General features: G+C 47.5%; 2 protein-coding genes across 2 annotated transcripts in view; both read right to left on the minus strand.

The window, feature by feature from the left end:
- EDC4 (enhancer of mRNA decapping 4) overlaps positions 1-15637 on the minus strand; it is a 227129-nt gene that overhangs the window by 65155 nt on the left and 146337 nt on the right. The window lies entirely within an intron of this gene.
- Positions 12787-15621, minus strand: THAP11 (THAP domain containing 11). The gene has a single exon (XM_057412944.1). It carries the CDS (start codon positions 15589-15591, stop codon positions 14875-14877), a length of 717 nt encoding a protein of 238 aa, XP_057268927.1. The 5' UTR covers positions 15592-15621; the 3' UTR covers positions 12787-14874.

The following is a 15637-nucleotide window of genomic DNA, read 5'->3' on the forward strand; positions in this document are numbered from 1 at the left end:
TCCAGTGCAAATCTAGTTGACAGCATAAAGGTTAAACTGCCACACATCTAATGTTGAGATGAAGTAGAGAACAACAAAAATCCACAGGTTATTCTCCTGAAGCTAAAGCAAATTAGCTATTCCTACATTAAACTACATACACACAACGTGCATTCCCCCTCAGCAGCTCACTGTACCATCATACCAAGCAAAGATCAAGTTGTATGCTAGCACTGCACCTCATTTAGACCTGAGGCTTTTAACTCCTCAAGGCACAAGAGTCCCACTAAAGCACCAGATGCATTCTGTTAAATCCTGCAACTGTGAGAAAGCCGTTGAGGCTGCAAGAAATGAAGGAACTAATACTTTAAATACAGAGAGTAGTATTATGGTTTCTAAAACTAAAAGCATGCTAGCCTTGCTACCTCCTTCTAAAAAAAATGTATTTGTGCTTTGGCAAGTAAAATATCCTCAAATAATAATCAGCATTAATTTGACCAGTTATAGTGTTGATTTTGCAGAAGGAACCACACACACAAAAAAGCGGTTCCTTGATTTTTTCTTCTTCTTTCGTTACAACCTTGCCCTCTTTCCTGTGCCACTCATATGGTTTTGCTGAACACTCTCACTCTCCGCAGATGGGTTTTTTATTTTGCTTTTCTGATTTGCCACCTTTTCCTCTATGCTCTCATGTCTTCTGCCTGCCATCACAGACACAAGAAGCTTAGTAATGTACCTAAAGAAAGAACAAGATAGAAATACTCTTGCATGTCATCAAGCCCAGTCCCCTTCAATAAGACACTATCCATGATACCTTGTTAAACAGCCTAATAAATGTAAGTGTAATATAAAAGGCTTTTAACATCTATTCCAACACTAGGAAGAATGCAGATGTTCTATTTTTGTCAAACATGAAGACAACACTGATGTGCCTCAGAGCCATCCAGCCGAATCTGTGGTTCACTCAAAGTTTGGTTACAGAGGCAAGAATATCCAGCTAACATTAAAGCATATAAAAGAAGCTTCAATAAGCTACAAAGCACCTAAGACGTGCTATATTTGTCCTTCTAAAGGCACCTGCTGGAAGTTACCACTGTGTAAGTGCATTATGGAATATTCTACCTTAATTCCTTACTGAAAACGAGACATTTTCCTTTAGCCAATTAATTTCCTTTGTCACTGCAAAGATACCTCATCACATCCACTTCAGAACATCACAGTCAATTTGATTAACAGCTTCTACGCAGAAGTACAGCAGCAAAGCTGAGCTACCTGCATGGAGTATAACACTTCAATTCACATTACTCACTCAATTTCCCGAATATGCTCATATTAGAGTATTTATCTCTCACCTCAAATACCACCCAGCAGTCAGTGCTCGAACTGAAACCCAATCCAGTGCACAAAAGCTGCAGCTGCCAGCAGCAATCTCTTCAATAGGTACACGGTGACACTGCAGAATTAGAACCGTTGCTCCACAGTGGACTATTCCACAGTGACATCTAAAACACATTTTCCAATACCTTTGCCAGGCCACACACTGACACATCCTCAAGGGTGAACTCCAGTCCTCCACACATCTCTCACCACACTTCCTACAAACCTCAGCATAAAAGTTACCATGGTATCCCGAGTATCTTCATTCCATGCCCATCCCCTGGCCTGGCACTGCCACTGCTGCACAATGCCTTGGGGTACACAGCATCCTTGCACACACAGCAAAGCTCCTGTGTCCAACATCCCACATTATAGGAGAGGGAATTCATGCCCTAACCCACGCAGAACTTCCCAATTTCCCAGCACCACAGGCTTTCCTACACGCAGTCACAAACTTCGAACATCAAATGGATTCCATAGCCCCAGAATCCCGGCAGCCCTGCCTGCACAGTCTATATTGCCCAGTGCTTCTGTTGCTCCTCAACCTTGCCAAATCATCGAAGGTGACGCTACACAACAAAGCCTCTCTCCCCACTTCCCCATAGGTTCCTCCAGGTTGTCCTGTGCCACCAGCCATGCTGGTCCAGGAGGGAGAATTAAGTTCCTGCCTGAATTAAGTTCCCCCCTCACCTGCTTTTGGCACATGGTAGATGGCAACAATAGCATGGGAAGCTGCATGACCCAGAGAGCACTAGCACCAGGGAGGAAGATGCACAAATGTGTGAAACAGCAGAAGACTAGAAGAGAATGGAGCCTTCACCAGCCATGAGTGACCTTGTATTAGACCAGGGTTACACTGGCCTCAGGCAGCAGGTTTTCTGTCCACAGAATCTCTTCCATGGCTAGACCCAGCTTTTAAGTTCTTATCTACACTCATCCCTCTTTCTTCTCTGTAAGAATTCTGGGCATGAGAGATCAGCACAAACACACCAAGACTGCCCATAACTCCTTAAGGGGAGCACAGCCCTTATAAGACTCATTTCTGCAAAAAGGTCTGGAGGAAACCTCTTCCCATTGCCTCCTTCACAAATAAGGGACCACAGAACAATCTGGAGATGATCCTCTGTCAGCTTCAGCACAGAGTCCAATCTTCTGCTCAAGTGAAATCACCAAAGCTGCTCAGAGGTGTAACCTAAGGGTTTCACCTTTTCACCTGACAAAGTACGAAGAGTTGGTTGCCGACAGACAGATGGCTTTCCCAGGAATATATAAGCATCAGTGACATCTGGAGCACATAGGCTCCCAGCACATCTCTGCAATATGGAGAAAAACACAATAATTGTTTCAACCAGCAGTTACATTTGCTGCATTATCAGACCTGGACGCATACAACCTGACAGCTATCAATTAAAAAAAATTAAGTCTTTTTGAATTCAAGAGTGGCAGACCCGCACTTCTAAGGAGTCCCTGAAGAAGTCAACAAAAACTAGTATGAGCAATAGTAAAGTATAATGTAAAGCGCTAGAGGAAACAAAGGCGGTCTCCCAGGGATGACCACATTTAAAAAGCAAGTTGGATTCAAAGTATCAACGAACAACCATCACAGGCAAGTAAGCTCAGTAAAGACTTGCTGATCTGCAGAACACCAAGAAAGAAACAACTGAATTTAAAGAGGAAAAACAATCAAACCAATACATCTAACGTGCTAGTGAAGTGAACAAAAACCCGAAACATCTACTATCCAGTTATGACTATGCTTATTCCATAAGTAATCAGAGCATAAATAAACCATACTCCCTGGATATTCAAGCTGGCCCCATACACCACTGCACTAAAGTTAAACTCTCTTAACACTGAATTCAAGCTTCTTTTCTGGAAGGTTTTAAAGTTAGCACCAATGCTGCCCTTAAATCGGTGCTATTGGTCCTGGGGTACATGTGAATCCATAGCAAACACGATTTAGACCATCAGTTGCTGCACCCTTCACTACTGATTAACGAGAGTAAATAGGTACAATGAAAGAGCTCTCAAGCTGTTTCAGTTCCTGTCATTCGTCAAATTTCTAACATGCATTTTTGACTGCTCAGATTAAAAATGGTGAGCAGACTTTAGATGGCAATAAAAAACAAAAAACTAAACCAGCAAACATGTTTTAGACTATTTTTCCTTCAATATCTTTTCTATTGCCGCTAAAACTGAGATATGAGCATCTCCTATGCACACTTCTAGGAACACAATGGGACCAGCATCACAGGACCACTTAATTTGCTCTCAACCAGATCATCTGTTCAACTACACCCAGAATTACTTGTAACAGGTCACCTTCCTTTAGCAAAGGCACACACTCTCAACAGAAGAAACCATGCAAATTACCACAGAATAATTCAGGTTGTAAGGGATCTCCTCCAGCTCAAAGCTGAGTCAGCTAAGAGATAACACAAGCTTACCCATGCCTTTATCCACACCTTGATCCCAAAAACCTCTTGATGATGGAGACTATATAACCTCTTTGCCAATCTGTTCCAATGCTTGACTGTCCTCATGCAGATGGCAGCTCTCCCATGTCCTTCCTGTTCCAGTATATGCCTGTGTCTTCTATCCCTCCACCCAGTATCCCTGTGAAAAGCCTGGCTCCATGTTCCTGATAATGGCCTAACAAGTTAGGTTAGGCCTAAGCCCCGCTCAAGCTGGCTCCTCCCCAGGCTAAGCAAGCCCTGGCCAGGTGGCAGGTACATTAACACAGGGATGACTGAATACTGGAATTTACTCAGGGATATCATGTACCACAAGTCATTTACCTTAAACACACTGTACTTCTTTCTGATAAATGCCAATTCAGTGATCAATCTTTCTCCACTAAAAAACCTCCCACTGAGAGGCAATTTCAGGCAAAGACTGAAAGAAGTGCTTCCCCTAGGTACCTTCGCTATCATCTTCACAGCAGCTGACTGATCCATGGAGGTTAACAATCTGGAAACTACCGCTCTGGGACCATCAGAAATTTTTGATTCCAACAGAGACCTTCATCAAGTAATTGCTATGGGTTGCACAGTGGAAGGAATTACATTATTCTAATTATGCTTTCAGATCTAAAAGTACTTATGTCTAGCTGTGTGAGCAGTAGAAGGATGGAAAGGGAAAGAGGGGAAGAGTGACAACACACAGTCTGTTTCATTCAAAAAATATGAAAAATAAATTGACTTTCCCCTTCTCAGTCTTTTCATTCCTGTACTTCAATTTCATTAAAAGAAATTAATGCAGGAATTATGACAACCTGAAGTAGACAGGTTTTTTGGTTACAGATGTCAGCATGTACTAGGCCACTAGTAAACAAAATACATGGGGAGGACTCTGGAAAAGCTTTATTGTGCCTACAGCTTGACGCTTGTCTTCTCTGCAACCTGACAACCCAGTAGAGTGACAAAGCATCAGTCACGGTGATTTTCAAATATAGAGACATCTATTACACGTAACTGAAAGGCAAACACAATATTTTGTTGTTAACACATCTGCCATTTTTTTTCGGCATAATATTCTTTATGCAAGCCAAAAACTGAATTCAAGTTTCTATTTCTTTTCCCCAGGATGAACCCAAGCCTGCTCGGTTTTAAAGCAACAGAGGAGGCATGGGGGAATTGGAGGGGAGAACTGCTGCACTGTATTTTATAGTTCACCTTACAGGCATTGCAACATAACATTAAATCTCCAAGAAACAGCAGAATATAAGATAGTTCTACCTGTCTTTCTCTATCATGATAACTGTTTCCAGTTAAGAAAAAAACAGAAGCTGATTTTTAAGTTATAGAAGCAAAAGCACCAGATTTTAGTTATACATTCTTCTCTATCAAATCAAACTTAACCAGGTTCACTCATGAACTCAGTAGGAAAATAACATTCAGTGATAATTTTCATTCCAACTAGAACTTCTACCAACAACTGCAATCTGACCCTTGAAAGTTTTCTTGAGGTTCAACTGAAGTTTTGGACATTTGAAAACAACCAATATTGTATGTTTGTCAAAGCAGCCAGTTGTGTAAATAACAGCACTGAATTAGATGTACCAGACAATGTCTCAACCCTAACCATTCTATGATACTATGAAGACAGCACAAAATAATCACCCTTGTGCAGTACTAAATGTGAGAGGACCACGATAACATTGCTATTTCACATTATACTGCCCCATAATTTTACGTTTCACCCCAGTATTCCTCTATTATTGACCGGCATCATTCCAAAAATAGAAAATTTTCTCTAATATGCTTTATGATCTGCAAGCTTTTCACATGCATATGCAAGGCTGCTTGTACCTCATCTCCATTTGACTGGTATCAGGTCTTCAGTTGAGATCCAAATTTACAAAAAAAAATTGGGAAAAAAAAGTCACCAGGAGTTGTCTGACAGTGTCTACCTGTCTTACACTTCCAAACCTACACATTTTCTCTCCTGCTTTGTTTCCTTTCCCCTCCTCGCAACTAACACCACTCCTGCTTCAAGAAACATAGTAAGTACACCACAAATATGAATACCTAAACTGTCTGTGAAGCCACAAGTCAGAAATTTTAGAACAACTGAATGTAACCATTATTTACAATGCTATTAGTATATATCATAGTCCTCACACAAAACGTATTCTGTATCACCACTAACTAGACAACCTCATTATTACGGACAAAGACAAAAGAAATCCCATCAGAGAACTGCAGAAAGCTGTTCCCACTTTGCACTGTTTGAAAGAACTGAACAAACACAGATGTTAAAGCAAACCTATTTCAACTCATCTACTAAATAACTTGCAATCATTTTGAGAAGAACTTGAAATAACAATTAGGACCCCAGTTAGAACACTGCTAAATAGTCCAAAACTGAGCTAAAATACCATTGCACTTTAGATTATGTGTTTCACTGGTAATGGTAACTACATACGGTAAGTACTTCTACATGGAGATCTGTGAAATGCCTGGTTTTGCTGCTGCTAAAAGAAAACTCGAAGTCATCAAATAGAAAGCATTGCTCGAACATCAGAAAAAGAAATCAAAAGAGGATCAACTTCAGAAGATGGCTGATTAAGGAATGAGATTTAACTTTCAAGTAGCAGTCCTGCAACCAATTCCTACACAAGCATTTACGTGGGCTTTGTTCCACTTCAACTGCAACACTGTGTATGCCATAAATCCAGCTCTAAAAGACATATTTACACTTACAGTGTAGGACTTCAAATGAGAACAATCAGTTGAAGTATTATCACAGCCTGCGTTCAACAGGAAGTTAAATGAGAATTGCAGGAACAGCATCTTGGGTACTTAATGTCTTCAGAAACCTGTACCGTATCAACAGAATGCAACACGCTCCTTGCCGCTGTAAATTATTGTAGGTTTAGATTGTTTTTCAAGCTAAAAGGGTGACAACAGCTGAAGAAGACAAAAAAAAAAAACACCTCTTGTAGAATCACACCGGAAATTGGCAACTCAAAGGAAAACCCACCCAGCTGCAGCAGATGCCCAAGCACATACACTTTTAGTAGCTCTCCTCCAAGGAAGCCTGAACCTATGTGACAAAGCGATTCCACCACTTCAGTCCTCGCATAACCTCCTTGCAAGGCAGCAATACAGTAAGAGCATCAAGAACACCCGAAGAGCACTCCAATGCAGTTTTCGGCTACACAAATCAGCTCTGACAGTTCAGCCCCTCTACCCTGCCTTCCCCACACACACTCGCCCACCCCCAGGACAACAAACTACCGCACACTGAGGTGGGAGCACCGGCGGGAACCAGGGCGAAGTCCCGGTGCCTCATACGGCCGCTCTCCCAGGCAGGGCCGGCGCTCCGGCGGCACGGAGGCGCAGGCGTCACCATCCGGCCGCCCGGAGCTGCACACTTAGGGCTGAGACCCCTCGCTTCTCCCGCAGTAGCAGAACCGGGTCTTTCCCTTTCCACCACCGCCCGCCCGCGGGGCCGCACCCGGCCCCCTCAGCCCCCCCGCCTCATCGTTCTCAGCCGGTAAGCGAGGGCACCAGGCCCCGACCACCGCCCCTCCGGGACGGCACTACCAGCGCCTCAAAGACGGGGAAGGTTAGGGCGGCTGTGGCCGCCGACTTCAGCCCAGCCCGCGGCGGGGCTGCGGCCGCACCATGGGGCTGAAGCCGGCAAGCGCGGGGTGGGGCTGCACCATGTGCCGGTCGGCGGCCGGGCTGAGGGAAAGCCAGAGACCGGTGACCGGTCCTCGCCCGTGCCACTCCGATCTCCCCCTGCCCTCACTCACCCCTCAGCTCCTACTATGGCGGCAGCAGCACCGTGCGCGGCGCCAGCCCCTTACCCTCTCTCGCCCGCGCTCCCCGGTCCACCCCGGCCCACCCCGCGCGGCCGTCCCCGCCCCGAGGCACGCCGGGAGAGCGAGTCCCGCCGGTGCCAGAACGCGCTGCTGGAGGGGAGCGGAAGACTACAACTCCCGGCGTACCCCGCGACACCGCCCTTCGTGGCTATTTTAACTGAAATGACGGGAGCCTCGCGGCGCTAGCCTTGCAAGGCGGTGCCGCGGAGCAGTTTGGGATAGTGGCGGAACACAGCTGGGCGGGGGCGGGAAAGGCGGGTGGCGTACCACGCTTTAGTGGTGCGCGCCCGGAAGTTTCCGTCATGCCTCCGGGGCCTCTCTCAGACAAGCCAGCGGCCCTGCCCGGCCCGCCGCCACAGAGGCGTCGCCAGGAGGCCCTGTCCTCCCGCGGGCCGGCGGCAGGAACGTCGCGACCCTGAGAGGTGGCCGCGGTGGTATGGGTGAGAGCATCCTCAGCCCGCCCTGGCCCTAGGCTCTCGCTGCAGCTGTCCCGGGGTTGTAACCGGGACGGGATGTCACCCAGGAGAGGGAGACGAGGAGGGGTTGCACCCTCAGACGGGTATGGACCCCGAGCGAGGAAGGAGGTCATTACCTGCAGCCAGAGCTGCAGATCTCTCTCTGATTCTCCCCCTCTTCTTATCTCTGGAGAGACCCTCTCTGCTGTTCTGCGTCCAGCTCGGGGGCAAAAACACAAGAGGGACATGGAGCTGTTGGAACAAGTCCAGAGGAGGCCGCAGAGATGCTGCGAGAGCTGGAGCAGCTCTGCTCTGGAGACAGGCTGAGAGAGCTGGGCTTGTTCAGCCTGGAGAAGAGAAGGCTCCTTAAGGGGAGGCCTTAGAGCAGCTCCAGTGCCTAAAGGGGCTACAAGAAACCTGGAGAGAGGCTTTGGACAAGGGCCTGTAGGGACAGGACAAGGGGGAATGGCTTTAACCTGACAGAGGGGAGATTGAGATGGGATCTTGGACAGAAGTTCTTCCCTGTGAGGGTGCTGAGGCCCTGGCACAGGTTGCCCAGAGAAGCTGTGGCTGCCCCATCCCTGGCAGTGTTCAGGGCCAGGTTGGATGGGACTTGGAGCAACCTGGTCTAGTGGAAGGCGTCCCTGCCTGTGGCAGGGGGTCGGAACTGGATGAGCTTTAAGGTCCCTTCCCACTTGACTATATGTGCAGCCCATCTTTCTGCCTGCAGGACCAAACACACTGAGCATTTGGTGGGCATCTGTGGGTCTTCCCAGGCACCCACAAGCTCCCGGCTGGATCAAAGTTGCGCAGTTTGGTGCACGTTGATGTCACCATCACTTTGGTATCCCTCCAGCTCCCTGGCCACCTCCTGCCACCCCACAGCAGGACGACAGGGAGCTGGAACTGAGTGAGCTTTAGGGTCCCTTCCAACACAAACTATCACAGATCCTGACTTTAATTTTAGCTGCTAGACAGTGAATATTTTGGTTTTTTTTTAAGTAATTGCTCAGCTTGTTTGCAGTGAAAGAAGTTGGCACAGAAGATACGGAGTGGTAGACAAACACCTTCAAATAAATACTTGCAAACAGGTAAGTGGTTTGGCCCACATTACCTCCAGTCAAGTGGCAGCAGGGAGGACTTGCAAGGGTGCAGAAGTCTTCATCATCAGGTAATTTAAACCATAGGGCTGAGACTGAAAGACAGCTCAGTGTTGTCCCATCCCCAGCTTGACATTTGGGTCAGCTCTGAAGGTTCCCAGTCCTCTGCTGGCAAACCTCTGTGTCACCTTTTTGCTTCCTAGAGAGAGACTACATTGCACATCTGTGGAACAAGATGTGTCCACAATGTGTATCTGGGCTTGCCCTGGGCTTGCTGTTGAGTATTAGGAAAGGCATTAAAGGTAGTTGATTTGAGCCTCTTTCCTTAGCTCTAATGTTGAACTAACAATGTCTTTAACAGGTTTCTTCCATTTAAAAAAGGCAAACCTGCGTGCTAGTACTGTGTCGCTCATTGTCTCCTGGCTTCTTACCCTGTGTGGCCTGGAAATGGAGACTGCAGGCAGCTGATACTCCACTAAGTTCAGATGAAGAGTAGCTGAATAATAAAGGGGTGATTTTCGTCCCCTCTCTCCCCCTTGTTTTCTGGCTGAGGTACTGGTTCATGCCTGAGAGAACATGATGAGCTTTTTCATTGCCTTTATCATACTGTTTTCAGATCTCTAGCTGCCTGCCTGAGATGTGTTCATATTTTCTTCACCTTGTGTCTACCACTGATGTCTCTTTGCCCTGGGGGAGGGAAAGATGTCAGTGGAATGACTGGCACCATCCTGATCACAGTTCTTTGTGGACTCAGGTTAAGGATTTGTGTCATGAACAAAACCTATTTTTTAAATTGTGCAGTCTGTGACACTCTTACATGAGTAAACAGTTTCTGCACAGTGGGCATGACCTGGCAGATTTCTCTAAGAAGGTGGAGGAACTGGGTTGATTCACACCAATGCAAAGCTGTGAACATACAGAAAAAGTGACTTCTCGTTTGTTGTTCATGAAGAAAGACAAAAAGGAAGGATTTCCATGACATCTTCATGGAGTCCCTCATCTTAGCTGATGTGATGTGGAGTCATTTCCAAACATAGATCCTAAGCCTGGAACTTGCAGACTTTCAGATAAAATGGTGTTAATTATCCTTCTGCTATTCCTCTAGTAGCCACTGTGGTGGGATAAGGATCTGCTAGGATGTGACTACCCAGCTAACGTAGTCCCTTTCTGTGAATGAGAATTTCTGTGTGATCTGGGAGGAAAAGTAGAACTGAGATGGTGAGAGCTGAATGGAGCATCCTGAGACAGAGGGAACTGGGTTTGGGGATGTTTTGCTTGTGTGAGAACCATTCCTAACTCATACTTCACCAGAAAGTCAGTACATTACCCAGAGAGGAGTGAAGGTCTGTCAGCAGATGGTAACCTCCACATGCACAACAGCACACCATTTTTCTCTTTTCCTGCCTGGTGATGTCCAGATGAGTTGTGGGACCAGCACTTGCTGGCCCAGCATGCCCGTCTGAACTGTTCCATTTATGCTGGGAGCAGTCAGCCCTTTGAAGTGAGAACTGACTGGACAGCAGCTGAATAATGCTCATCCTTTTTTTTTTTTTTTTTTATTAAGAAGGTTATCACTGACGAGCCTAGGCAGCACTGAAGCCCTGCTTTCCTGGGCACTGTGTGCAAGTGGACAACAGGGACAATTTTTACACCAGACAATGTGCAATCTAAAAACCAGAGAAAAATCTAGGCATTGGAGCTGGGACTGCTCTCTGGAAGGCCTGTGGTTTGAGTACTGTAACAGATCATCTCCCCCCACACTCACCAAGTGGGATGGGACAGTCAGAAAAAGTCATCTGCTCAGTAACTTAATGGTAGCAATACTGAAGTGAGCAAGCCTGGTGTATATACAGAGAAATCAGGGTTTCACGTAGAGGAGAGGGCTTGCATTGGAGAGTAGCTTCTCTGCCTTTCTCCTTTTTGGTTCTGCTTGTTACCTATAGTCATCATGTACAAGCCACTCTGTCCCTATCCACCCGTAGATAGTGAAGAACTCAACATAGAGCTCAGGCTACTTTGGTCTCTCACACGGGCTCTGTGGCCAAAGCTCCCTTCTCACAAAGACTAATTTTATCTTATTAAAGCTCGAAAACGGTAGTCTTTGGAAATGCAAACAATGGGTAGAAACAAGTGATTAGGTGCACCACCTTCAGAAAATGACCTTTGTTATGTAACCCAGAGGTGGGGACCACATGGTTTGTACAGATGCAGAGAGCTGTTAGATGAGGAGTGTGCACGTTAAAATGCTGTTTTCACTCAGTCTAGCCTGAGCTTCAACCAGTCCTGGTGTGGTATTGTCAGCTAGCTTCAGAAACCAGGGAAGGAACAATCAGAAACCTTCTGCAGATGGTGAAAATGCCACTAGCCACCTGGCAGCCTGTCTAGCAGCGTTCCGTGTTCTGGGCAGGCTGCATTGTCTTCATCCATGCTGTCAGATTTTAAGATTGCATGGCCAAATATGCCATGGTTGGAGTTTTGTTTCTAGATTCCTTGAGTTACTGGAAAGCTGAGCTGGTGAACTTGGACCATAACACTTAGGGAATACATGAGTTGTTGGTGCTTGAGCTCCACAGCCTGATGCTAAGCAAGAATGCATCATTTTAAGTAAAATAAAATTATTAACCCTCTGGGTTAAAGGCTACAGAAAAACTTAAAAATAGTTACAGGACCCAGAAACAGAGCTGTATTTATCTCCAGGAGTGACTTATGAAATTAAGGCTTTCCCTTAGAGTCATTTCAAATAAACATTACTCAAGTCTTATAATGCTAACATTTGGTAATAGACACAGAGAGGAATGTGGCAAGGCTGGCAGAGGAAACATGTTCATCAGTTAGATACAGGATGCAGAAAGGTGAAGAGCTGAAGAAAAAGCATTTGCACTGAGCAGTAACAGTTTATTTATTAGCACAGTAAGGTGCCTTCATTCAGAGTTAGCCTCTGAATTCACTGCCAGGACTGCTCCTTTGCTTGATACAGCAGCAAATGGGAGAAAGTGTACAGTTTTGTCATGCTGCTTTGTTCAACATTCCAGTTTAACTCAAAAATATGATGTTTGAGCCACAGCTGATTTTATTTTTTTTTTCCAGCTTACAGTGATTTGAGACTCGTAGCTCTAAACAATCAGACATTAGGAGCTTTGGGAAATGGGATTAAAAATCCAAAGCCACTACACACTGTTCCCTGCACGAGGTTGCCTCATCGGAGGCTACTGGCACTGTCCCTCCAGCCAAAGCACTGCAGGGAAGCTCAAATCCCTCCTGGCTGTTTAGGGCTCCCCTGCCCCAACAGCCATTTGCTCATCAAACCAACTCCAACCCCTGTGTAGGCAGGCAGTAACGTACTGACAGACTTCAAACTCCTCTTCCTCGCCCTACATGAATGTAAAGCTGTTCATGCTGTTGCAGCTGTGGAGTTCATGAGGAATACAAAAACACTGCAAAAGAGAAGACAAGCCACAACCTTTGAGAAATATGTATATATATATATATATACACACATACATATATATATATACACATGCAGCAGAGAAACAGGAGACATATGAAAACAAAATATATTTTATTAAAATTAAGCATGTTAGCACCTCAGTGTAACCTGGAGAAGTCCAAGAGTCCGGCAGTTAACCAGTCCAGCAGGGCTGAAGGGCTGAACGTCCTGAAGTGCATTCCAATGGTAGAAAAAGTACCACGAGTGTTGTGCCACACACATTCTCAAGAAACTAGGACATACAACCAGTCTCATTTGTGAGGAGAGAGGTTGTGCTGCCTGCTGTCCTGATGGAAGCACATAGATCTGCTGGACTAATTACATATGTGAAATCAGATGGTGTATCAGGTACCTTCTTTCCACACAAAACCAACCAAAACAAACCAACCAATTAATCCAAAACCTTGCTGCTTTACTTGACTCACAGGAAAATCAGGATATCAGGGAGCTGAAGTTAAGAGCTACATATCAGATCAGAAAAAATAAATTAAAATGAAATAATGGCAAACAGCACATAAAGAGATGTGTAGTATCCTTACAGTCAACCATCCAACTTGGTACACATTAATAGAAAAAAGAGCCATGCATCACATAGCAGGCTGTGACAACCGCCACCTGTAGCTGACTGGGGTGCACCATCACCAGACCAAATCCCACTGTGCCGTTTTCTTCAGTCAGAAAACCCACAGTTGTAAAGCTATGTTAGCCAGGGTTACAAAGCTTACAATATTTTCAAACTAAACATAACTTCTTACATTTAGAAAATACTTCCAGAAAATTTCGCAAAACTGGCATCCTGACCTCGCAAGTGTAATGTGCTCTGGTCATGGGAGAAAGATCTCATAGGGCAGGGGGCCCCTGGGTGTTCCTCCCTCTAGTGCAATTATGGGCACACTGTGGTGAACTGCACTTGTTCTCAACACCCGCTGCTAGTAAAGCCATACCCCCTTACATACACACTGCCACTGAGCTACAGAGGTGCATCAGATAACCCCTCTTCCTACTCTGAAGTGCTGAGGTATCTGTTCCACCAGCTAACCAGCAGTGTGTATTCAAGCCCAAAGAGCGGCCTTGCTGCCCTCATGCCACCCTCTAACTAGCCAACGCTGATTTGGTTTCCTGTTGCTGAAAGTGACTAACGCTGGCTAAAACCAGAAACTACACAATCATTTCACATGGTTTGTTATAATAGTTATAAATCTCAGTTTAGAATACACAAGCATGTTTCAGTAAGGTCTTGCCTAATGTACAGATTATTAGTCATGCTGACTAGTTTAGGATTAGATAGCAAGGGTTTGCAACCACTGCAGATAAACTCGCTTTGCGTCTGTTCCATCCTGAACGAAAGCCAAGGATTTCAATCCCAGTGTGTTACAAAGCCTCCGTTTCATGAGGAGTTCTTAAGCTGATGAGATAAAACTACAGCTGTCAAATGCCACTGGACTCTGTACCAGACTGTAATCCTTACTCAGTGTTGAGACATCTGTAACAAATACATGTGCACTGCAGAGTAAGCAGAAACTACATACGACAAGCACTCTTTAACCTAGGGATCCTGTCACTCTAGAAACAGCAGTCTTTTATGGCATCAGTAATTTACTGAAGAAACACATCACCCTGAGAGGGTTTATAAAGCTTTCCTCATGCCTCTGCTATGCAAGGCCAAACACGACATCCTTGTTCATTCTATGAAGGGCTCGGTGCCAACCACGCTTCCAGCTGCGCCTTCTCCAGGGTAGTGTTGCTGCTACCTCACTTACCACGGGCGAGTTTATTTGCTGAAAACCGACACCCTACTTCCACTTGGTGGTGACACGGATCCCATCCGCACTACGAGAAGCGGTTTCTGCCACTGTCGGCACGGAGGGTGGTGATGGGCCCGCTGTAGGCGGGACGCCGGCAGGCGCCCGCAGTGCTAAGCTTGGGGAGAACGGTAACGGGGCTTGGCACTGAGGCGACAGCGGCCGCCCCGTCTAGGAAGGAAGATCCCTATGGCGCGGGTATGCTTCGGTGGAGACAGGAGGAACCAGGCAGAGAGGGCTGGGATGGGGGCCGCAGCCTGCGCCGTCCCCGCTCTGCCAGGGCACCTCCCCGAGGGCGGCGGAGGCTCCGAAGTGCAGAGCCCCGCGCCGGGCGCCGGCAGCCTCAGAGGCCGTGGCGCTTGCGGGTTCCGGCGCTGGCGGCGTGGAGCAGCCGATCCTTCTCGCGGATCTCCTCACGGAGCTGGGCCTCGGCCAGGCGCAGGCGGCGGATGCTGCCCTTCATCTCCTTCATCTTCACCTCCAGCAGCGCGATGATGTCGCGCTGCTCGTTCAACTTCCTCAGCAGCTCCTCAGACGTGGTGCCCGACGACAGCGAGTATGAGTGGTCCGGGGGACCGCCCTCCAACGGGCCCTCCTCCCCTGCCGCCGGTAGCCTCCCGGGGCCGGGCCCCACGGTGGCCCCGGGCCCGAGCTCCACCTGCACCGTCAGGTCGATAGGCTTCACGTCCTCGGCCGCGCCCCCTGCCGGGACCGCGACGGCAGCGGCAGCAGCGGGGCCCTGCGCGGCGGCAGCGGCGGCGGCGGGGCGGGGGCGGCGGGCGGCCCGCTGCGCCTTGCGCTCGTTGACGCCGCGCAGCGGAAAGATGGTGGGGACCCGCACTAGGTAGGACTTGCGGCCGCCCTGGAAGTGCTCGCTGCAGACGCGGTGGCCCGTGGTGGGCTGGAAGGTGCTGAAGCAGCCGCTGACGCCCGCCCGGGAGACGTTCTTCAGCCAGAGGCGCCGCAGCTCCTCGTCCTTGGGGAAGGTGTAGAAGTGCAGCGCCTTGTCGCGGTGCGAGTTGTTGTAGCAGCCCGGCACGCAGCAGGTGAAGCCCGGCATGGCGGGGCGGGGGGGAACGGCCGCGGGAGGGGGGGGGGGGGGGGGC

The sequence above is a fragment of the Pezoporus wallicus genome, unplaced genomic scaffold (genome assembly GCF_028554395.1).
Source record: "Pezoporus wallicus isolate ANWC-B61680 ecotype Strahan unplaced genomic scaffold, APGP_CSIRO_Pwel_v1 contig_13006, whole genome shotgun sequence".
Taxonomy (NCBI): Eukaryota; Metazoa; Chordata; class Aves; order Psittaciformes; family Psittacidae; genus Pezoporus; species Pezoporus wallicus.

Bases quoted from the DNA above. Each gene is read 5' to 3' on its own strand.
- THAP11 (XM_057412944.1), bottom strand. From the start codon at position 15,591: ATGCCGGGCTTCACCTGCTGCGTGCCGGGCTGCTACAACAACTCGCAC.